The 25432-nt window shown below is 40.3% G+C and overlaps 1 protein-coding gene and 1 pseudogene across 1 annotated transcript; one reads left to right on the forward strand and one right to left on the reverse strand.

Annotated features, from left to right (window-relative positions):
• Positions 1-22371, forward strand: LOC116929751 (annotated as a pseudogene).
• Positions 22372-23370: 999 nt separating this feature from the next.
• Positions 23371-24969, reverse strand: LOC116928705 (kinesin-like protein KIF11). The gene is given in 7 exon segments (XM_032935799.2): positions 23371-23492; positions 23495-23685; positions 23778-24085; positions 24168-24246; positions 24308-24465; positions 24536-24848; positions 24914-24969. Coding segments are annotated over 7 exon segments (1227 nt in total).
• Between the last annotated feature and the right edge of the window lie 463 nt (positions 24970-25432).

The raw sequence follows: 25432 nt of genomic DNA on the forward strand, positions 1-25432 counted from the left end.
ATGCGAAACAAAAACCAAAATATCCAAGTTTTCGTCCGAATTCGATGAGGGCGTATTTTTTACAAACTGCTGTGCATTCTGTTGTAATGATTTCGGTAAATTTTGTAAAGGCCTGTTAATTCGCAAGAAAAAAAAAACTCGTTCGCCAATTGTGGTTGAGAACCCAGTAGGTAATGATAAGGAGGTCCACGTGGTGGCAAAAAATTTTTCAACTAAATAAATTGCTTTTGATCGGGTCTTTGGGACCAATTCAAAACAAGTTGATGTCTACAAATTCGTTGAAGCCCTACTGTTGGATGAAGTATTGGCAGACTACAACTGCACTGTTTTTGCCTATGGACAGACAGGCACGGGAAAACTTTCACCATGGAAGGTGAAAGACAGGATGATTTGGCAACTTCTTGGGATAATGTAAGTTTTTTTTGTTTTTTTCTATTTCAAAGTGTTGCTTTTCTGGCATTCATAATACTTTTTCATTTAAGGACCCATTTCATGGAATTATTCCAAGAACTTTGTCACATCTTTTTGATAAATTGAGAATTCAAGAGGTGGAATGCACTGTCCGTGTTTCATTTATTGAAATTTACAATGAGGAAATATATGATTTGCTCTCTGGAACTAATGACGCAACGTGTAATGATGGAAACTAAGAGAGAGAAAGAGAGAGAGAGAGTCGAATTCTGCTGCAACAGTTTTGTATTTCTAAGTCAAGAACAATCACTATGAAACTCTATGGTAACACAAAGAGATCTTCGGCTGACGTCGATGACTGACGTCCAGCATCTGCCTCCTTCTCCCTCTTTCCGAGTCGCCTTAGGTGGTTTATATAGTTGAGGTGTCCGGGATACAATTCTGGGATTGAATCTGAATTGCACGGTCGTAAACGCAGCCAGGCTGTGCTTTGAGTACCCCCAAAGTCCGTGACGGGTTGTAACTGTTGGATGAGTTACAGGCTGAGGACAGGGGTTACCGTGACTCATCACTTGCGTGAACAGTATTGTTCAGCGCAAAGTGTGGAGACAAAGGAGTTTTATATTAAACACTTAAAGAACGGAACAAGCACAAAAGGGTATATTAGAAAGCATGCATATGAGTAATTGTATTTGCATGCGACAAGTAAGTGATTGCATTTGCATGCGGCTGTTCCTATCGATATTGGCATCCAATATCGATTATTGAAATAATCATTACACACCTCCCCCCTTTAAAAAGACTCGCCCTCGAGGCTTCTCAAAGATTGGAGGAAAAGTTACAACATAAGTACTACAGATGACTATGTGACTTTGTCGCGGGTTTTTTACATAAGGGTATCCGCATTCATCGTTTGTTATGTTTGAATGGAGAGTGCTATGCATTGGCAGGGAGTGGTTTGTGTATCCTTTCGTGAAGGTCGAGTTGCCAAAGGAATAATTTCTTTTGGTCCTCGTTGTTGATGGAGAGCATGATCGGGGTGTCTGGCATTGTCGGTAGTGAAAGGCATTGTTCCAATGGTAATCTTACCAGTGAAACGATACATTTCATTTTCAGTTTTGATTCTTGCAGTTGAATGATAGTTGTTTTGTTTAAACGGCTTCTGGTTTCCATGATGTTCGAGTATTTGGGATTGGAATTGGTGGTGTACGGAGTAATTCTGGGTCGAGGGAGGTAAACACTTGACAGCCGTCTTCCCAACAGTAGCCTTTTTGAATTACATATTTTGGGGTTGTATGATTGTGGGAGAGAGCAATGTCGATATCTGTAGTAATAGGTGCGAGTGCTGGAATAGTTAAAGAGGGTACATCAGAGACAGATGGAGATGGGATTGCAAGACAAATTGGTGACAGATGTAAAGGTTGAGGTGTTATTGAAGGTGGTGAATTTGAACAAATTAAAGTGGTTTCATCAATTGTAATTTCATTTGAATTTGTTGGTAGTTGCGAGAGGGCTAGAAGAGCGCTGGCATGACTCAAGAGAGTGGTGGTTGCAAGAGGATGACTGTGGAGTGATATTGGGGTAGGGGATGGGGTAGTGGATGTAGGGTGTTCATTGGTGGGTATAGACCAGGTAGCTCGTCGAATAGGGATGGCGACATTAGAGTCGTTGGGATTTAACATCACATTGGTCTGTTCAATCGGGGAGGAATTTTGTCGACGTTTTAGACAAAAGTAAATGAGGGCGAAAGCAGTAATAAGAAAAATAAAGCATGTAGCTGAAAAGAAGTTTGTAAGCCAGTTGAAAGAAAAGTTGAATCTACTTTTTTCTTGTGATTGGGAAAGAATGGGAGAAATTGGATTAATTTCATCATGTCTCATGACTGCCATTAATTCTCCTATCATATTCATTTGTTCAATTTCTTTGGAATGAAATGAAGTTTCAAGATTGTGTAAATATTTAGCTTCAATGTCTACTTCTTCGTCGAAATGATTTTTGATACCGATCGAAGAGATTTTATTATTTGGTTTAATTGGATTCCAAGTGCCATTGAAATATTCGTGAGGTTGTCCATTTTGGTTGGCGAGACCATTACTCCATGTGCAAGGTCTGAATTTTGTTCGGGTGAATCCATCTTTTCCAATTGTATAATGATGGAATTTGGGTTCCCATCCGCACTTAGTTTTTTGGGCTTTTACGTTTACAGTAAGTTTCTTACATTGCTGCAGGAGCATTGTTTGTCCGTCAGCTTGCACACGTTGACAAGTGGGGAGGCCTAAAATTATTCCTGCTAACATAGGGCTAGATTGAGCCATGCTCATCGCTAAAAATTGTTTGGTTTTTAAAGATTTACAGTAGACATTTCTAATTTCGCCATTCAATTGGTTAGAAATATCAATCAATGAACCTCAGGTATATGGATGATGGCTAGCTTCGTCTATGAATGCTGGTTCGTCGGAAAGAAAAATTTCCTTTTCCATGAATTTCCAATCCAAGTAATCGGTTTCGTCTTTTTCTATACAATCGATTAAAGTGGGCGTGACATTATTGAATTGTTGGTTTTTGTAAGAGAATATATCTAGTGCGAGGCAGTATTGATTGGCGTTGTTGTTTAGGGTTGTGTTGTCGTGTACGGATAGGGTTCCAGATGTACTATTATATTTCCATAGTTGTCTACTGGAGAGGGAGGTTTGGCAATTGGAATATATAATGTTGTTAAAGGAGGGGCTAGCGGTGACACATAAGTGTTGATCATGCTTAGGGATTATTCTATTTTGTATAAACATGTAGTTATCCGCATCTATAGAGGCACAATTTACACCTCGTAGTTCTTTTGTGTTATTGTTAGGTTTGCCTACGCAAAGACCTGTTCGATCGTTAACGAGAAATGAACTGGAAAGATTATATCCGAACTCGGAAGGGATACTAGCGTTAGATGTTTTGTTAATAACAGTGGTTGGTGCGCGAGAATAGCGAATGTATGTTTCAGCTATTCCCTTGACCTTGAAAGAGTGATCGAATTTGCAAATGGTTTCTGGTTTTCCATTTATGATGAATCCTAATTGGTTTTTTGCGTCTCTTAAATGTTGTATGGTGGAATTAGAAGAATCGTAGAGAAGTCCTCTACCTTGTCGTACTACTGTATAAACACAATGTGCTGGTTTGGCAACTGGCTTGTTCCAAATGAAAGTTAGGTGACCTTTGTGGTAGTGGGTAATATTGGAGTTTGAGTATGAGTTTAGAATACCGAATGGCGATTTGATGGGGCAAGTTGTACAATCCTGTGTAACATTAAAATGTTCAAGCTCGCAATTCATGATGGCATGGACTTGTGTAGTCATCCAAGATCCGTCTCCTTTTGGAGGGTTGTTGAAAGATGCTGAGTTGCCGATGAACTGTTATTTATTGCCGTTGCAGGTTTCGTAGACTGCCATTTTGGCACATTCTTGAACTGTGACCAATAGTGGTGTTTCTTGGTATCGTAGGCTCCGAAAAAATATCCAGTAATGGTTTTCTGTCTTAACCATTGTCTACAAAGGTATCCGATGTTTCTCAAAGGTGGCTCATTCTTGCTGACGACTTCGTATAATAATTCTGTGATGTGGTTGTAAGATGATTTATTGCAGAAATGAGGCTCACTGGTATCGAGGAGTCCAATGAAAATAGGTTTGTTGCAGTCGCAAGTGGAGATTTCTTTGCCGTGGGATGGTTTTGGTTCCAGGAACAAAAATGAAGAAAGAAGAAGGAGGTTGAATAAATTCATCCTATAACTGAAATAACAAATGGATATTTGTTTATTCGCTGTCTGATGGATTGCCATAAAAGGATGATCTTTTTGTGTGAGCTCTTAGGTTGTAACAAGTTCATGTGGATCTGTTAGATGGATCTTTATTTTCTTTATCAGAGTCTGAATTGGGAGTTACTGATACCTTCATATTATTGGTGCTAGGATTTAGTGATAGATCGTGATCGTTAGTATGGTAGTTTTTATGAGATTCTTCTTCGATAGTGGGTGGTTGTTGAGGAAATAGATCATCGATTGTGAAGTTGTCCGGTTGGTTGGGAAAAAGGTCTAGTGTTATGTCAGGAATGGTATCGATGTTCCAATCGATTGGGAAGGAGTGGGGAGAATGATTGTCTTTCGTGGGGGATGGGATGTCTGGCACATCTGTTCTTGGTGGGAGAAGCTTCATTCTATTGACGTGTACTACGATTGCATAAACGGAAGTGGTCGTAGTTTTTTCTGTTTCGCGTTGAACGGCATAATTTAGGGGACCCATTTTTCTTTTGACAATGTAAGGCCCGTCCCAACGTGGAGTAAGTTTAGATTTGAGTCTCGTGTCGAGAAGTAATTCTTTGTCCCCAATGTTGAAAGTTTTTTGGTTGGTACCTCTGTCGTAAAATTCCTTCTGTGTTTTCTGTGCTTTACGGAAATGTTCTTGAGCGATTATAATAGCTTTGCGCCAAATGCTGAAGAATTCATCTGCTTCGGAATCAATGTATCGTTTTCTTGCAGTTGTTGAGGAAATGTCGTCTGGTTCAATAGGATCCTGTCCGAATAGGAGATAATGAGGGGTTTCGTTCGTGCTAGCATGGACTGAAGAATTGTAGATATACATTATGTATGGTAGATATTCGTCCCAAATGTGTTTGTCATTTGCGAGAGCAGATGCTAACATATCGCCCATTGTACGATTAAATCGTTCTACCATGCCGTCTGTAGCAGGATAATACGCGGTAGTACGCGTTTGTTTAATGTTAAGCAGAGAACAAATATCTTTCATCAAGTTGGACAGAAAATTTTTCCCTTGATCGGTTAGGATTTGTAGTGAACTTCCATAACGGAGTATTACATGTCGAATGAATTTCCGAGCGACCGTCCTAGCTGACTGATTCTTCATCGCAACTGCTAACATATAACGAGAAGTATATTCTGACATCACCAAAATATAACGGTTCCCTTTATATGTTTCTGGGAGTGGTCCCACTATGTCTAATGCCACTCTTTGCCAGAAAAATGTAGTCGGTTCGAGAGGGCTTAAAGGTGCAGTCTTTTTCCGTAGGCTTTACGTTAAGCACAAACGATGCAGCTATTAATGTTCATAGTAATGTCGTTGACCATGTTAGGCCAGAAAAACCTTTGTGAAATACGTTTCACCGTTTTCGCGATGCCTAAATGTCCGCCAAGTAGGTGATCGTGAAAACGTTCCATTACGCGATGTTTCAAACTGCCAGGAATTAAGATTTTTTCTTTATGCGTAAGAAGTCCATTTTTGTTTAATTTGCGCTGGAATTGTTTTGTCTGCTCAATGCACAATATTTCATTTTCCTGTGCTTGTTTGATTTCGTCTGCTGATGGCAATCCTACTTTAGAGATAACGCTTATAGCTGCGGTATAACTGTTGTGATGTATCGGGATTCGGCTCAACGTGTCAGCGTTCTGATTAGTTTTACCGGGTCGATAGGTGATTTTTATGTCAAATGACTGCAAAAATAGAGACCAGCGTCCCAGTCGTCCACTTTGGCTTTGTTTCTTCATAATATATTCCAGAGGTTTGTGGTCGGAGTACACAGTTATCTGTGTGCCATGTATGTAAACGTGAAAAGTCTTGATTGCGTGTATAATTGCGTATAATTCCTTTTCGATGGTTGACCAGTTTGCTTCTCTGTCTAATAGATGCTTCGAAGTGTAAGCGATTACCACTTCTTCTCCTTGTTGATTCTGTCTTAAGATTGCTCCTATGCCGTATTGTGATGCGTCTGTGTCGATTGAATACTGCGCAGAAGTTAAATCGGGATGCCTCAAAATTGGCGAAGATGTCAATCTTTGTTTTAACGCGTTAAAAGCTTCCTTTTGCTCGTGCTTCCAGCACCATGTTATATTCTTCTTTGTTAATTCAGTTAATGGATGGGCAATTGTTGCAAAGTTGTTGACATAATGACGATAATAATTTTCTAGGCCTAAGAACGTCCTCAGTTGGTCAACATTTATCGGTTCCGGATATTTCGCAACGGATTCCACTTTCTTAGGGTTTGGTTTAATACCAACAGCTGAGATAATATGTCCAAGGTATATTATCTCCTTTTGTACGAATTCACATTTTTCGGGTTTTATTTTTAAACCTGCTTGTCCAAGCAGTTGGATCACATGATTGAGTTGGGTAAGGTGATTTTCTAAGGAATTTGAGAATACGATGGCGTCATCCAGGTATACTAGAGCGTATTTGTGAAGCACTTCGTCCAGAACGAGGTTCATTAATCGCTGGAAAGTAGCTGGTGCGTTGCATAATCCGAATGGGAGTCTGTTGAATTCGAAGTGTCCTATTTCGCAAGTGAAAGCTGTCTTTCGTTTGTTTTCTTCTGAAACTTCAATTTGCCAAAAACCACTAAAAAGATCTAGTGTGGAAAAGTATTTGGCTCCTTTGAAGTAGCTTGTTACGTCATCAATGCGGGGAAGGGGGTATCTATCTTTTACAGTTACGTTATTTAATTTCCTATAATCAATGCAGAGGCGCAATTTGCCAGTTTTCTTTTTAACAAGGACGATTGATGAACTGTAGGGGCTAGTACTTTTACGAATAACGTCATGGGCTAACATATCATTGATGTAGGTTTTAAGCAAAGGTCTTTGGGTAATAGGAATTGGGTAATGGTGGGTCCAGACTGGTTTTGGGTCAGTCAGGTGTATTTGGTGAATGGCTAAGGAAGTTTTTCCCAATTATAACAAAGATTCGGCAAAATGGTGATGGTGGTTTCTAAAGAGGGCCATAAAAGAGGCTTTGTGGTGATCGGGGAGATGAGATAAGTTGAATGTAAAAGGATAGGTTTTGTCGATTACTGGACCTTTATTGAATACTGAAACTGTGGCATCTGCGAATGTTGCTTTTGCCAGCACGGCTTTTGGTTTGCGTGAAAGTATGTGCAGGATATTACCATCGATAATGATACCATTATCGCGGATAAAATCTAAACCAAGGATACAATTAGATCGTAAATTTGAAACTACATAAAAATTGTGTTCGACCCGGGACTTAATATCAGGTAAGGTAATCAAAATTCTAAAGTATCCAACAATTTTTAAACTAGAATTAGATTCGGCTTTTAGGTTGTCCATGTCATTTGGTATTTGTTGAACGTAAAGGGGATTTAGCGAAGCAAAAATAATATAAGATAAAACACTAACTTCTGCGCCAGTATATACTAGTGCTGGTGTACTAACATTACCGATTGTTACATGTAACTTAATAGCGTTAAAATTATGACTACTATCTAGAAAAATTGTGGGTTGCTCTAATGTGGAGGGTACCTTCCTCGGAAGGATGATTGAAGACATTCTGCTTTAAAGTGACCGGGTTTGCCGCACTTAAAACAGCTTAATTGGCTATTCTTCGGAGTTCGTGGGTTGTTACTCGAGGTGCTCCAGGGTAAACGTTTTGGTACGAGTTATTAAATTGTCTGTAATAAGGAGGTTGATAAGTGTTATGTTGTTGTGCATCGTTGAATGGAGGTAGTTCCTTAGTGTAGGGATGGTTGCGGTATGGCGGCTTTGCTAAGTTGGTTGGTTGGTTTACATAGGTTTGATTAGCAAACGGATTAGGAGAACGGTTTCTGTTAAATGGACTTGGAGAACGGGTTTCGGGATAAGGAGTAGAGGAGCGCGTGTTTGGAAAAGGGCTCCGAGATCGTGGGCGTTTGTAAGGCATAGGAGAATGTCGATTTGTGTGCGGGCTCGGAGAGCGGCTCCTATTGTAAGGGCCGCGTGATCTGTGACGGTTGTAAGGACTTGTTGGTCGGCCTGTTGTTCTTGATGGGCTGGTCGAAAAATCTGTGCCGGAAGGTGATCGTCGTCCAAGGATTCCCTCGCCGCCTACATTGGGTGAGAAGCGAACAGTCTTTGCGTTGAGAGAGAGTCCAGAAGAAATGGATGCGGATGAAGAAAGCGTAGATGCTATCGGCTTATCTTTCGATTTGCTCCTTTTATCCTGTAAAGTTTCCACGGAAGAACAGGTGAGTCCCTCGAATTTTCGTTTAAGGTCCTCAATGTCAGATGATAAAAGCTCGTGACTGAGATTTATAGCACTAAGATCGGGTTGCCGTGCTCTGGCCGAAGAGTGTTTTCTGGTTAGGATGCTTTCAACTTCTGTTGCAGTTGCTATGGCGACATCGTAAGTTGCTGTAGCTGTTATTCTGTTTTCATAACCGGCGTGTAAATCACCTTTAAGTCCATTTTCGAAAGCTGCCTTTAATATGTCGTCCCTAACTGAAGCAAGTGTTTCGTTTTTGCTGCGAAACATGTTTTTTCACCGTATCCTTTTATAAAAATTTTTCGATTCGTGCACGAAAATCGCTTACTCGTTCATTGGGTTTTTGTTTTATTTCGTTGAGTTCATTTTTAAAGTATTGATTTTCCGTTGGATCTTTAAATTCCTGGATTATAAGTTCCTTCCATTCTTGGTACAATACTACTGGATCAGGATAGTTCGGATCATCGATTTCTTCTTGGAAAGAAAGGGCCAACTTTGTAAATCTTTCTGAGAAGTATCGTTTCATTTGTTCCTTGGACCAATTAGCGCCTTTTGCTATTCTTTCGGCTTCTTGGAACCAATCTTGGACACTAATGTCACCTAGGTATCCACTGAAACGAGGTATTTTCTCGCGAAGTGGGATGGATACCAGTTCTCCCAGGTCTGATGCTGATGCCATGATGGGTGTTGGCTGGTCTTGAGAGAGCATGCGCGTCACACGTGCAAGATGTTCCGCGTTGCAACGATCGATAACGTTGGATATGATGTTGCTAGCTGGTGAAGTTTTTAGAGTTTCGATAATGGAACGTTGGCGCTCGGATGTTTCTTTTATTTGGTTAAGCTCTAAGGATTGGTTGCTGAATTTGGACACCGCAAAAGATAGTGACTGCTTCAAGGAATTTATCTCGATTTCTTTACTAGAATTACTGGATGTAGCGTTGTTAAGAAGTAGTTCAAGGTGGTCGATTTTTCCGTTAAGTTGGGAGATTGTTTCCTGCAGGGCTTTCTGTTCTCCAATTAAATGGTTGTTTGAGGTTTGGAGATCGACAGCTATTTGTCGTAGTGAAGGAGTTTCGTCTGATACTGTATCGTGAGGAAGATCTTTTAGGCAGTTAAGGGTTGTTTGGAGGGAAGTCATTTCGTGTTCTAATAAAGCTATTTTATTGGATAATGTCTGTTGAATATCAGTTTTTTTTTGCTAGTCTCCAAGAGTTGTGTTTGGAGGGCTTTTAGTTGTGTATTAACGTCTATCGTTTGCTTAGAATATTGTGTAGCGTGCTGAGAGAGATCTTCTGCAAGAGATTTTACTTTTGCTTCAAGTACGGATTGAGTGTCTGTGCGGTTTCGTAGATGAGTTTTGAGATCTGAAATGTCTGCGTTATCTTTCAAAGCTTGTTCTTGTAGAGAAACTAGGGTTTTGTTGGCGTTATCAATTTGTTTATTAAAGTATGACTTAAGGGCTAAAATTTCTTGTTTACTAGTCTCAAGCTCTAAAATTTTTTCTGAAAGTAAATGTTCAAGCTGAGAATTTGCCTGCAGAAGTTGGTGAGCTTGTGATTCGAGAAAATACTTTCAGTCTGTATTGAAGCAATGTGCGATTGTGCTTCCCCGATAATACGCTCATTTGTTGCTTGTTGGGAAATGGAAGAAAGAGCAGCATCAAAATGTGCTTGTTGTAGTTGTAAATGTTGAGTTTGGACTAAAGCAAGGGCTGAATTCGCGTTTTGGATTTCTGTTTGGTGATTTAGAATTTGCTGTTTTAAGTTAGCTATTTTCTCACGTTTCTCATTGGTGGGTCTACCTGACGGTTGGTTTTCTGTCAGCTGTTTGAGTTGGGACTGTAAATCTTTGATAACAGATTCCGACCTAGATCGTATAAGGATATACGTATCAGGGTTGGAGTCGGTTATTTGGTGGCAGTGATCTGTTTAGGGTGAGATTTCCTGGTATATGGAACACTTCTAGCAGTACTACTAGTTGAAAGATCGTTGTCAGACCCACCCTCTGGGTAATTGTCACGAAGTTGAACGCCTTTCTTAACTATAGCTAATGCTCCACTGTCAGGGGTTAAACTAATAGGGGGATCTATTTCCATAGACGAAGGGCTTAGAAAACCTTAAAATTAACACACCTTGAATTAGTGGTTGTATGTAGACTGATGAATAATGTTCAAGACGATTTGGGGTAGCTTCAGTCGATACGGTTGTTGAACTTGAAAGAACGTAATGAAGCACTTAACAGGGGAAATTCGGTGCGTTGGGCGCCACATGTAATGATGGAAATATATGATTTGCTCTCTGGAACTAATGACGCAACGTGTAATGATGGAAACTAAGAGAGAGAGAGAGAGAGAGAGAGAGAGAGAGAGAGAGTCGAATTCTGCTGCAACAGTTTTGTATTTCTAAGTCAAGAACAATCACTATGAAACTCTATGGTAACACAAAGAGATATTCGACTGACGTCGATGACTGACGTCCAGCATCTGCCTCCTTCTCCCTCTTTCCGAGTCACCTTAGGTGGTTTATATAGTTGAGGTGTCCGGGATGCAATTCTGGGATTGAATCTGAATTGCACGGTCGTAAACGCAGCCAGGCTGTGCTTTGAGTACCCCCAAAGTCCGTGACGGGTTGTAACTGTTGGATGAGTTACAGGCTGAGGACAGGGGTTACCGTGACTCATCACTTGCGTGAACAGTATTGTTCAGCGCAAAGTGTGGAGACAAAGGAGTTTTATATTAAACACTTAAAGAACGGAACAAGCACAAAAGGGTATATTAGAAAGCATGCATATGAGTAATTGTATTTGCATGCGACAAGTAAGTGATTGCATTTGCATGCGGCTGTTCCTATCGATATTGGCATCCAATATCGATTATTGAAATAATCATTACACACCTCCCCCTTTAAAAAGACTCGCCCTCGAGGCTTCTCAAAGATTGGAGGAAAAGTTACAACATAAGTACTACAGATGACTATGTGACTTTGTCGCGGGTTTTTTACATAAGGGTATCCGCATTCATCGTTTGTTATGTTTGAATGGAGAGTGCTATGCATTGGCAGGGAGTGGTTTGTGTATCCTTTCGTGAAGGTCGAGTTGCCAAAGGAATAATTTCTTTTGGTCCTCGTTGTTGATGGAGAGCATGATCGGGGTGTCTGGCATTGTCGGTAGTGAAAGGCATTGTTCCAATGGTAATCTTACCAGTGAAACGATACATTTCATTTTCAGTTTTGATTCTTGCAGTTGAATGATAGTTGTTTTGTTTAAACGGCTTCTGGTTTCCATGATGTTCGAGTATTTGGGATTGGAATTGGTGGTGTACGGAGTAATTCTGGGTCGAGGGAGGTAAACACTTGACAGCCGTCTTCCCAACAGTAGCCTTTTTGAATTACATATTTTGGGGTTGTATGATTGTGGGAGAGAGCAATGTCGATATCTGTAGTAATAGGTGCGAGTGCTGGAATAGTTAAAGAGGGTACATCAGAGACAGATGGAGATGGGATTGCAAGACAAATTGGTGACAGATGTAAAGGTTGAGGTGTTATTGAAGGTGGTGAATTTGAACAAATTAAAGTGGTTTCATCAATTGTAATTTCATTTGAATTTGTTGGTAGTTGCGAGAGGGCTAGAAGAGCGCTGGCATGACTCAAGAGAGTGGTGGTTGCAAGAGGATGACTGTGGAGTGATATTGGGGTAGGGGATGGGGTAGTGGATGTAGGGTGTTCATTGGTGGGTATAGACCAGGTAGCTCGTCGAATAGGGATGGCGACATTAGAGTCGTTGGGATTTAACATCACATTGGTCTGTTCAATCGGGGAGGAATTTTGTCGACGTTTTAGACAAAAGTAAATGAGGGCGAAAGCAGTAATAAGAAAAATAAAGCATGTAGCTGAAAAGAAGTTTGTAAGCCAGTTGAAAGAAAAGTTGAATCTACTTTTTTCTTGTGATTGGGAAAGAATGGGAGAAATTGGATTAATTTCATCATGTCTCATGACTGCCATTAATTCTCCTATCATATTCATTTGTTCAATTTCTTTGGAATGAAATGAAGTTTCAAGATTGTGTAAATATTTAGCTTCAATGTCTACTTCTTCGTCGAAATGATTTTTGATACCGATCGAAGAGATTTTATTATTTGGTTTAATTGGATTCCAAGTGCCATTGAAATATTCGTGAGGTTGTCCATTTTGGTTGGCGAGACCATTACTCCATGTGCAAGGTCTGAATTTTGTTCGGGTGAATCCATCTTTTCCAATTGTATAATGATGGAATTTGGGTTCCCATCCGCACTTAGTTTTTTGGGCTTTTACGTTTACAGTAAGTTTCTTACATTGCTGCAGGAGCATTGTTTGTCCGTCAGCTTGCACACGTTGACAAGTGGGGAGGCCTAAAATTATTCCTGCTAACATAGGGCTAGATTGAGCCATGCTCATCGCTAAAAATTGTTTGGTTTTTAAAGATTTACAGTAGACATTTCTAATTTCGCCATTCAATTGGTTAGAAATATCAATCAATGAACCTCAGGTATATGGATGATGGCTAGCTTCGTCTATGAATGCTGGTTCGTCGGAAAGAAAAATTTCCTTTTCCATGAATTTCCAATCCAAGTAATCGGTTTCGTCTTTTTCTATACAATCGATTAAAGTGGGCGTGACATTATTGAATTGTTGGTTTTTGTAAGAGAATATATCTAGTGCGAGGCAGTATTGATTGGCGTTGTTGTTTAGGGTTGTGTTGTCGTGTACGGATAGGGTTCCAGATGTACTATTATATTTCCATAGTTGTCTACTGGAGAGGGAGGTTTGGCAATTGGAATATATAATGTTGTTAAAGGAGGGGCTAGCGGTGACACATAAGTGTTGATCATGCTTAGGGATTATTCTATTTTGTATAAACATGTAGTTATCCGCATCTATAGAGGCACAATTTACACCTCGTAGTTCTTTTGTGTTATTGTTAGGTTTGCCTACGCAAAGACCTGTTCGATCGTTAACGAGAAATGAACTGGAAAGATTATATCCGAACTCGGAAGGGATACTAGCGTTAGATGTTTTGTTAATAACAGTGGTTGGTGCGCGAGAATAGCGAATGTATGTTTCAGCTATTCCCTTGACCTTGAAAGAGTGATCGAATTTGCAAATGGTTTCTGGTTTTCCATTTATGATGAATCCTAATTGGTTTTTTGCGTCTCTTAAATGTTGTATGGTGGAATTAGAAGAATCGTAGAGAAGTCCTCTACCTTGTCGTACTACTGTATAAACACAATGTGCTGGTTTGGCAACTGGCTTGTTCCAAATGAAAGTTAGGTGACCTTTGTGGTAGTGGGTAATATTGGAGTTTGAGTATGAGTTTAGAATACCGAATGGCGATTTGATGGGGCAAGTTGTACAATCCTGTGTAACATTAAAATGTTCAAGCTCGCAATTCATGATGGCATGGACTTGTGTAGTCATCCAAGATCCGTCTCCTTTTGGAGGGTTGTTGAAAGATGCTGAGTTGCCGATGAACTGTTATTTATTGCCGTTGCAGGTTTCGTAGACTGCCATTTTGGCACATTCTTGAACTGTGACCAATAGTGGTGTTTCTTGGTATCGTAGGCTCCGAAAAAATATCCAGTAATGGTTTTCTGTCTTAACCATTGTCTACAAAGGTATCCGATGTTTCTCAAAGGTGGCTCATTCTTGCTGACGACTTCGTATAATAATTCTGTGATGTGGTTGTAAGATGATTTATTGCAGAAATGAGGCTCACTGGTATCGAGGAGTCCAATGAAAATAGGTTTGTTGCAGTCGCAAGTGGAGATTTCTTTGCCGTGGGATGGTTTTGGTTCCAGGAACAAAAATGAAGAAAGAAGAAGGAGGTTGAATAAATTCATCCTATAACTGAAATAACAAATGGATATTTGTTTATTCGCTGTCTGATGGATTGCCATAAAAGGATGATCTTTTTGTGTGAGCTCTTAGGTTGTAACAAGTTCATGTGGATCTGTTAGATGGATCTTTATTTTCTTTATCAGAGTCTGAATTGGGAGTTACTGATACCTTCATATTATTGGTGCTAGGATTTAGTGATAGATCGTGATCGTTAGTATGGTAGTTTTTATGAGATTCTTCTTCGATAGTGGGTGGTTGTTGAGGAAATAGATCATCGATTGTGAAGTTGTCCGGTTGGTTGGGAAAAAGGTCTAGTGTTATGTCAGGAATGGTATCGATGTTCCAATCGATTGGGAAGGAGTGGGGAGAATGATTGTCTTTCGTGGGGGATGGGATGTCTGGCACATCTGTTCTTGGTGGGAGAAGCTTCATTCTATTGACGTGTACTACGATTGCATAAACGGAAGTGGTCGTAGTTTTTTCTGTTTCGCGTTGAACGGCATAATTTAGGGGACCCATTTTTCTTTTGACAATGTAAGGCCCGTCCCAACGTGGAGTAAGTTTAGATTTGAGTCTCGTGTCGAGAAGTAATTCTTTGTCCCCAATGTTGAAAGTTTTTTGGTTGGTACCTCTGTCGTAAAATTCCTTCTGTGTTTTCTGTGCTTTACGGAAATGTTCTTGAGCGATTATAATAGCTTTGCGCCAAATGCTGAAGAATTCATCTGCTTCGGAATCAATGTATCGTTTTCTTGCAGTTGTTGAGGAAATGTCGTCTGGTTCAATAGGATCCTGTCCGAATAGGAGATAATGAGGGGTTTCGTTCGTGCTAGCATGGACTGAAGAATTGTAGATATACATTATGTATGGTAGATATTCGTCCCAAATGTGTTTGTCATTTGCGAGAGCAGATGCTAACATATCGCCCATTGTACGATTAAATCGTTCTACCATGCCGTCTGTAGCAGGATAATACGCGGTAGTACGCGTTTGTTTAATGTTAAGCAGAGAACAAATATCTTTCATCAAGTTGGACAGAAAATTTTTCCCTTGATCGGTTAGGATTTGTAGTGAACTTCCATAACGGAGTATTACATGTCGAATGAATTTCCGAGCGACCGTCCTAGCTGACTGATTCTTCATCGCAACTGCTAACATATAACGAGAAGTATATTCTGACATCACCAAAATATAACGGTTCCCTTTATATGTTTCTGGGAGTGGTCCCACTATGTCTAATGCCACTCTTTGCCAGAAAAATGTAGTCGGTTCGAGAGGGCTTAAAGGTGCAGTCTTTTTTCCGTAGGCTTTACGTTAAGCACAAACGATGCAGCTATTAATGTTCATAGTAATGTCGTTGACCATGTTAGGCCAGAAAAACCTTTGTGAAATACGTTTCACCGTTTTCGCGATGCCTAAATGTCCGCCAAGTAGGTGATCGTGAAAACGTTCCATTACGCGATGTTTCAAACTGCCAGGAATTAAGATTTTTTCTTTATGCGTAAGAAGTCCATTTTTGTTTAATTTGCGCTGGAATTGTTTTGTCTGCTCAATGCACAATATTTCATTTTCCTGTGCTTGTTTGATTTCGTCTGCTGATGGCAATCCTACTTTAGAGATAACGCTTATAGCTGCGGTATAACTGTTGTGATGTATCGGGATTCGGCTCAACGTGTCAGCGTTCTGATTAGTTTTACCGGGTCGATAGGTGATTTTTATGTCAAATGACTGCAAAAATAGAGACCAGCGTCCCAGTCGTCCACTTTGGCTTTGTTTCTTCATAATATATTCCAGAGGTTTGTGGTCGGAGTACACAGTTATCTGTGTGCCATGTATGTAAACGTGAAAAGTCTTGATTGCGTGTATAATTGCGTATAATTCCTTTTCGATGGTTGACCAGTTTGCTTCTCTGTCTAATAGATGCTTCGAAGTGTAAGCGATTACCACTTCTTCTCCTTGTTGATTCTGTCTTAAGATTGCTCCTATGCCGTATTGTGATGCGTCTGTGTCGATTGAATACTGCGCAGAAGTTAAATCGGGATGCCTCAAAATTGGCGAAGATGTCAATCTTTGTTTTAACGCGTTAAAAGCTTCCTTTTGCTCGTGCTTCCAGCACCATGTTATATTCTTCTTTGTTAATTCAGTTAATGGATGGGCAATTGTTGCAAAGTTGTTGACATAATGACGATAATAATTTTCTAGGCCTAAGAACGTCCTCAGTTGGTCAACATTTATCGGTTCCGGATATTTCGCAACGGATTCCACTTTCTTAGGGTTTGGTTTAATACCAACAGCTGAGATAATATGTCCAAGGTATATTATCTCCTTTTGTACGAATTCACATTTTTCGGGTTTTATTTTTAAACCTGCTTGTCCAAGCAGTTGGATCACATGATTGAGTTGGGTAAGGTGATTTTCTAAGGAATTTGAGAATACGATGGCGTCATCCAGGTATACTAGAGCGTATTTGTGAAGCACTTCGTCCAGAACGAGGTTCATTAATCGCTGGAAAGTAGCTGGTGCGTTGCATAATCCGAATGGGAGTCTGTTGAATTCGAAGTGTCCTATTTCGCAAGTGAAAGCTGTCTTTCGTTTGTTTTCTTCTGAAACTTCAATTTGCCAAAAACCACTAAAAAGATCTAGTGTGGAAAAGTATTTGGCTCCTTTGAAGTAGCTTGTTACGTCATCAATGCGGGGAAGGGGGTATCTATCTTTTACAGTTACGTTATTTAATTTCCTATAATCAATGCAGAGGCGCAATTTGCCAGTTTTCTTTTTAACAAGGACGATTGATGAACTGTAGGGGCTAGTACTTTTACGAATAACGTCATGGGCTAACATATCATTGATGTAGGTTTTAAGCAAAGGTCTTTGGGTAATAGGAATTGGGTAATGGTGGGTCCAGACTGGTTTTGGGTCAGTCAGGTGTATTTGGTGAATGGCTAAGGAAGTTTTTCCCAATTATAACAAAGATTCGGCAAAATGGTGATGGTGGTTTCTAAAGAGGGCCATAAAAGAGGCTTTGTGGTGATCGGGGAGATGAGATAAGTTGAATGTAAAAGGATAGGTTTTGTCGATTACTGGACCTTTATTGAATACTGAAACTGTGGCATCTGCGAATGTTGCTTTTGCCAGCACGGCTTTTGGTTTGCGTGAAAGTATGTGCAGGATATTACCATCGATAATGATACCATTATCGCGGATAAAATCTAAACCAAGGATACAATTAGATCGTAAATTTGAAACTACATAAAAATTGTGTTCGACCCGGGACTTAATATCAGGTAAGGTAATCAAAATTCTAAAGTATCCAACAATTTTTAAACTAGAATTAGATTCGGCTTTTAGGTTGTCCATGTCATTTGGTATTTGTTGAACGTAAAGGGGATTTAGCGAAGCAAAAATAATATAAGATAAAACACTAACTTCTGCGCCAGTATCTACTAGTGCTGGTGTACTAACATTACCGATTGTTACATGTAACTTAATAGCGTTAAAATTATGACTACTATCTAGAAAAATTGTGGGTTGCTCTAATGTGGAGGGTACCTTCCTCGGAAGGATGATTGAAGACATTCTGCTTTAAAGTGACCGGGTTTGCCGCACTTAAAACAGCTTAATTGGCTATTCTTCGGAGTTCGTGGGTTGTTACTCGAGGTGCTCCAGGGTAAACGTTTTGGTACGAGTTATTAAATTGTCTGTAATAAGGAGGTTGATAAGTGTTATGTTGTTGTGCATCTTTGAATGGAGGTAGTTCCTTAGTGTAGGGATGGTTGCGGTATGGCGGCTTTGCTAAGTTGGTTGGTTGGTTTACATAGGTTTGATTAGCAAACGGATTAGGAGAACGGTTTCTGTTAAATGGACTTGGAGAACGGGTTTCGGGATAAGGAGTAGAGGAGCGCGTGTTTGGAAAAGGGCTCCGAGATCGTGGGCGTTTGTAAGGGATAGGAGAATGTCGATTTGTGTGCGGGCTCGGAGAGCGGCTCCTATTGTAAGGGCCGCGTGATCTGTGACGGTTGTAAGGACTTGTTGGTCGGCCTGTTGTTCTTGATGGGCTGGTCGAAAAATCTGTGCCGGAAGGTGATCGTCGTCCAAGGATTCCCTCGCCGCCTACATTGGGTGAGAAGCGAACAGTCTTTGCGTTGAGAGAGAGTCCAGAAGAAATGGATGCGGATGAAGAAAGCGTAGATGCTATCGGCTTATCTTTCGATTTGCTCCTTTTATCCTGTAAAGTTTCCACGGAAGAACAGGTGAGTCCCTCGAATTTTCGTTTAAGGTCCTCAATGTCGGATGATAAAAGCTCGTGACTGAGATTTATAGCACTAAGATCGGGTTGCCGTGCTCTGGCCGAAGAGTGTTTTCTGGTTAGGATGCTTTCAACTTCTGTTGCAGTTGCTATGGCGACATCGTAAGTTGCTGTAGCTGTTATTCTGTTTTCATAACCGGCGTGTAAATCACCTTTAAGTCCATTTTCGAAAGCTGCCTTTAATATGTCGTCCCTAACTGAAGCAAGTGTTTCGTTTTTGCTGCGAAACATGTTTTTTCACCGTATCCTTTTATAAAAATTTTTCGATTCGTGCACGAAAATCGCTTACTCGTTCATTGGGTTTTTGTTTTATTTCGTTGAGTTCATTTTTAAAGTATTGATTTTCCGTTGGATCTTTAAATTCCTGGATTATAAGTTCCTTCCATTCTTGGTACAATACTACTGGATCAGGATAGTTCGGATCATCGATTTCTTCTTGGAAAGAAAGGGCCAACTTTGTAAATCTTTCTGAGAAGTATCGTTTCATTTGTTCCTTGGACCAATTAGCGCCTTTTGCTATTCTTTCGGCTTCTTGGAACCAATCTTGGACACTAATGTCACCTAGGTATCCACTGAAACGAGGTATTTTCTCGCGAAGTGGGATGGATACCAGTTCTCCCAGGTCTGATGCTGATGCCATGATGGGTGTTGGCTGGTCTTGAGAGAGCATGCGCGTCACACGTGCAAGATGTTCCGCGTTGCAACGATCGATAACGTTGGATATGATGTTGCTAGCTGGTGAAGTTTTTAGAGTTTCGATAATGGAACGTTGGCGCTCGGATGTTTCTTTTATTTGGTTAAGCTCTAAGGATTGGTTGCTGAATTTGGACACCGCAAAAGATAGTGACTGCTTCAAGGAATTTATCTCGATTTCTTTACTAGAATTACTGGATGTAGCGTTGTTAAGAAGTAGTTCAAGGTGGTCGATTTTTCCGTTAAGTTGGGAGATTGTTTCCTGCAGGGCTTTCTGTTCTCCAATTAAATGGTTGTTTGAGGTTTGGAGATCGACAGCTATTTGTCGTAGTGAAGGAGTTTCGTCTGATACTGTATCGTGAGGAAGATCTTTTAGGCAGTTAAGGGTTGTTTGGAGGGAAGTCATTTCGTGTTCTAATAAAGCTATTTTATTGGATAATGTCTGTTGAATATCAGTTTTTTTTTTGCTAGTCTCCAAGAGTTGTGTTTGGAGGGCTTTTAGTTGTGTATTAACGTCTATCGTTTGCTTAGAATATTGTGTAGCGTGCTGAGAGAGATCTTCTGCAAGAGATTTTACTTTTGCTTCAAGTACGGATTGAGTGTCTGTGCGGTTTCGTAGATGAGTTTTGAGATCTGAAATGTCTGCGTTATCTTTCAAAGCTTGTTCTTGTAGAGAAACTAGGGTTTTGTTGGCGTTATCAATTTGTTTATTAAAGTATGACTTAAGGGCTAAAATTTCTTGTTTACTAGTCTCAAGCTCTAAAATTTTTTCTGAAAGTAAATGTTCAAGCTGAGAATTTGCCTGCAGAAGTTGGTGAGCTTGTGATTCGAGAAAATACTTTCAGTCTGTATTGAAGCAATGTGCGATTGTGCTTCCCCGATAATACGCTCATTTGTTGCTTGTTGGGAAATGGAAGAAAGAGCAGCATCAAAATGTGCTTGTTGTAGTTGTAAATGTTGAGTTTGGACTAAAGCAAGGGCTGAATTCGCGTTTTGGATTTCTGTTTGGTGATTTAGAATTTGCTGTTTTAAGTTAGCTATTTTCTCACGTTTCTCATTGGTGGGTCTACCTGACGGTTGGTTTTCTGTCAGCTGTTTGAGTTGGGACTGTAAATCTTTGATAACAGATTCCGACCTAGATCGTATAAGGATATACGTATCAGGGTTGGAGTCGGTTATTTGGTGGCAGTGATCTGTTTAGGGTGAGATTTCCTGGTATATGGAACACTTCTAGCAGTACTACTAGTTGAAAGATCGTTGTCAGACCCACCCTCTGGGTAATTGTCACGAAGTTGAACGCCTTTCTTAACTATAGCTAATGCTCCACTGTCAGGGGTTAAACTAATAGGGGGATCTATTTCCATAGACGAAGGGCTTAGAAAACCTTAAAATTAACACACCTTGAATTAGTGGTTGTATGTAGACTGATGAATAATGTTCAAGACGATTTGGGGTAGCTTCAGTCGATACGGTTGTTGAACTTGAAAGAACGTAATGAAGCACTTAACAGGGGAAATTCGGTGCGTTGGGCGCCACATGTAATGATGGAAATATATGATTTGCTCTCTGGAACTAATGACGCAACGTGTAATGATGGAAACTAAGAGAGAGAGAGAGAGAGAGAGAGAGAGAAAGAGAGAGAGAGTCGAATTCTGCTGCAACAGTTTTGTATTTCTAAGTCAAGAACAATCACTATGAAACTCTATGGTAACACAAAGAGATATTCGACTGACGTCGATGACTGACGTCCAGCATCTGCCTCCTTCTCCCTCTTTCCGAGTCACCTTAGGTGGTTTATATAGTTGAGGTGTCCGGGATGCAATTCTGGGATTGAATCTGAATTGCACGGTCGTAAACGCAGCCAGGCTGTGCTTTGAGTACCCCCAAAGTCCGTGACGGGTTGTAACTGTTGGATGAGTTACAGGCTGAGGACAGGGGTTACCGTGACTCATCACTTGCGTGAACAGTATTGTTCAGCGCAAAGTGTGGAGACAAAGGAGTTTTATATTAAACACTTAAAGAACGGAACAAGCACAAAAGGGTATATTAGAAAGCATGCATATGAGTAATTGTATTTGCATGCGACAAGTAAGTGATTGCATTTGCATGCGGCTGTTCCTATCGATATTGGCATCCAATATCGATTATTGAAATAATCATTACACAACGAAACTACGGTAAGCTTTTTGTGATTACACAGAAGCATCACACGTGAAAATACTAAAATTTTCTGTTTAGCTTGTGTCGAAACTTATTCTCCACCTTTAAAATTATTTCAGTGTTCCTCTGTATGTCTCCTTTTGCAACCCCCCCTTTTCTCTCGCCCCCAGCCTCCCCTTTTCTTCTTTTCATCTTGTTAGAGCCCCCAGCTATTGTAACCACGATTGTCTTTTGTTTCACTGTCTTTCGCAACGGCCCCTTCCTGTTTCGGGCAGTCTGTTTTTTGATACCTCATGTGGTAGGTCCTCGAATGGGCCCTTTCTCAATCCATTTTCAAAGTGCTTTAATCTACAGGCTCTCAACTCAATAAAACACAACGTAGGATCGTACTCGAACTAGCATTTTGAATCTCGTTTCTCTCAGATTTTTATCGACAGCTTGTATGACGATACAACAAAGAAAGGTGCTGTCATTACACAAGGAATGGAGGAAGTTACCGTTCACAACAAGAATGAAGTGAGTCTTGTTCTGGATACTTTAAAATGAAACCATAGTTTTGATCTTATTTCATTTATTCCTTTTTGTATTGTGTTTATAGGTGTACAGCATTTTAGCAAAAGGCTCACTTAAGCGCAAGATAGCCGCCACGTTAATGAATGCTCATTCCAGCCGTTCCCATTCCATCTTTTCCATCACTGTGCATATCAAGGAGAACGCAGATGACGGCGAGGAGTTGATGAAGTTTGGCAAGCTGAACTTAGTCGACTTGGCGAGCAGTGAAAATATTGGTCGATCAGGAGCCGTCGAACGCCGAGCTCGCGAGGTCGGTAATATCAATCTATCGTTGCTGACCTTAGGTTGTGTTATCACGTCGCTCGTCGAGCGTGCGCCTCGCATCCCATACAGGTAGGGGAGACTGGAGTAAGCCGGGACGGTTTTCGTTTTCCCCCTATATCTCCCAAACTAATCATTAAATTAATTTATTATTTTGTTTTTATGTATTCCATACTGTAATGTATCCCCAATATTTTTTATATAATTTAATAATAAACCATTTTCCCATGTAAGACCTTTAAAGTTTTCTTAGATTTGTGGGAGGAGCCTATTTTGAGGGGTAAGTGAGGACACTAGGGTGGGTGGTGAGGGACGTCCTCCGTTTTCGCCTTAAAATTCATTAAAAAAATTTGTAAAAATTGAAATAGCGTCCCACTGCATAGACTCTATAAGTTAATAAATGTTTCAATTTGATTATTGTGTTAATAAAAATTTTTTGTTATATGATAAAAAAACCCTTATTAAAGAACGGCGGGGGTTGGGCTTATTGTAATCGATTAATATGCTGAATAATCGATTGCTTGTTATCATTGTAAGGGACAGTAATGGCGTCATGAGCTCGGTGATGAGTGATGGGCTTGAAGACCAAACCCGCCCACTAATGTCCCATTTTAGTCAAAAACAGCTGTCCCGATTTCCCGATAAAGACTATTTTTTTAAAACGTTAATATTATCTACAGTAATTGATCGAAAATTATAATTTTTGTTTTTAACGATAAAAAAATGATTAAGCTTCATTTCCATATTAAATTTACATGCCATTTGCGATTATTTTTTTGTAGAAACATTAAATGGCGGAGACAAAATTAACTAAAAAAACCGTTTTTTAGTTTTGTTGATACCTGATACAGTTATTGACAAAACTCAACCAAATTTCATGCCAAAGTAGATTGTATGTATCTAAATAACATACAAAAAAAATTTTTAATTTTATTAAAATCTACTATTTTTCCCCCTACTGTCCCTCTTGACCCGGTGTCCCGGCATACTCCAGTCTCCCCTATAGTAAAATTAATCGACCGTCCCTCCCTGTTAAGTTCATCATTCAATACCTTAATATTATTAAACAAAAATGCTATTGAAATCGTTTAGAGACATCAACAAACGACCCGAGGTCGGTTATATCGGAAAGATATTTTACAAGAGGTCTTTGAAGACGGAGAAAATGAATGGATTCACTCAAATATGCGATGGTTTCTTGAGTAGCGCCTTTTGCGTAAGCTTCTGATTGACCTCGGGTCGGTTTGTGATGTTCATGGCGCGATGAGCGTAGTCGAGGGTTGATAGCGTCTCCTCCAAGTTTGCGGCCGCTGGCGAAATAGTGGCGATGATAGACGTTTTAGTCCGACCGCCCAGAGAGTCTTGCAACAAACGTGTCAGTTTTGATTCTCTAAACGATTTCAATAGCAATTTTGTTTAATCGTATTAAGGCATTGAATGATGAACTTAACAGGGAGGGACGGTCGATTAATTTTACTATACCTGTATGGGATGCGAGGCGCACGCTCGACGAGCGACGTGATAACATGACCTAAGGTCAGCAACGATAGATTGATATTACCGACCTCGCGAGCTCGGCGTTCGACGGCTCCTGATCGACCAATATTTTCACTGCCCACCAAGTCGACTAAGTTCAGCTTGCCAAACTTCATCAACTCCTCGCCGTCATCTGCGTTCTCCTTGATGTGCAGAGTGATGGAAAATATGGAATGGGAACGGCTGGAATGAGCATTCATTAACGTAGTGGCTGTCTGGCGCTTAGGTGAGCCTTTTGCTAAAATGCTTCACACCTATAAACACAATACAAAAAGGAATAAATTAAATAGGATCAAAACTTTGGTTTCACTTTAAAATATCCAGAACAAGACTCACCCCATTCTTGTTGTGAACGGTAAATTCCTCCATTCCTTGAGTAATGACAGAACCTTTCTTTGTTGTATCGTCATACAAGCTACACAGAAAATTTTAGTATTTTCACTTGTGATGCTTCGGTGCAATCGCAAAAAGCTCACCTTAGTTTCGTTGCGACATTAGTTCCAGAGAGCAAATCGTATATTTCCTCATAGTACATTTCAATAAATGTAACACGGACAGTGCATTCCATCTCTTGAATTTTCAATCTATCAAAAAGATGTGATAAAGTTCTTGGAATAATTCCAGAAAATGGGTCCTTAAATGAAAATGTATTATGAATGCCAGCACAGCAACACTTTGAAATAGAAAAAAAAAAAAAAACTTACATTATCCCAAGAAGTTGCCAAATCATCATGTCTTTCACCTTCCATGGTGAAAGTTTTACCCGTGCCTGTCTGTACATAGGCAAAGACAGTGCAGTTGTAGCCTGCCAATACTTCATCCACCAGTGGGGCTCCAACGACTTTGTAGACATCAACTTGTTCTGAATTGGTCCCAAACACCCGATCAAAAGCAAATGATTTAGTTGAAAATTTTTTTTCCACCACGTGGACCTCCTTATCGTTACCTACTGGGGTCTCAACCACAATTGGCGAACGAGTTTTTTTTTCTTTCGAACTAACAGGCCTATACAAAATTTACCGAAATCATTACAACAGAATGCACAGCAGTTTGTAAAAAATACGCCCTCATCGAATTCGGACAAAACTTGGATATTTTGGTTCTTGTTTCGCATTTCTCTGCGTCTAATTTCACTCATTTTCTAAGTACTACTATTGGTTCAATTAAATCTGAACAAAAAGTGTGGCGCACTTTATTGAGGGGAAGGTAGGGGGGGGGGTTGAAGGGACTTGGGTAAAATCAGGGAATCGAAAGGACTGGGGTAAAATCAGGGAGCAGTAGGGGAGCGGACACACCAGGAAGCCAGTTGGATTTCAAATGTTTGAGTATGGATTATACATTGCCCTGTTGCCATATCGTGCTTATTTCCCGATAGGCACTAGGGCATGCGCGCATGCCTCCCTCAGTCCCTCACTCCGTTCGGGAAGTTCCCGATAGGGTTGGGCAAGGCCTACTTAATTTTTGATGCCTGTAAACTCGAATACCTCGTATGGATATGATGCGTTACCTGGCAACAACTAGGGCTCGGCCCCGATCACATTCTAATCGGGGACACCGCTAAGCTTCCCCGATAAAAATGAATCCGGGAAATTCGGTGCGGG

Source organism: Daphnia magna, unplaced genomic scaffold (genome assembly GCF_020631705.1).
Source record: "Daphnia magna isolate NIES unplaced genomic scaffold, ASM2063170v1.1 Dm_contigs156, whole genome shotgun sequence".
In the NCBI taxonomy this organism is placed as follows: Eukaryota; Metazoa; Arthropoda; class Branchiopoda; order Diplostraca; family Daphniidae; genus Daphnia; species Daphnia magna.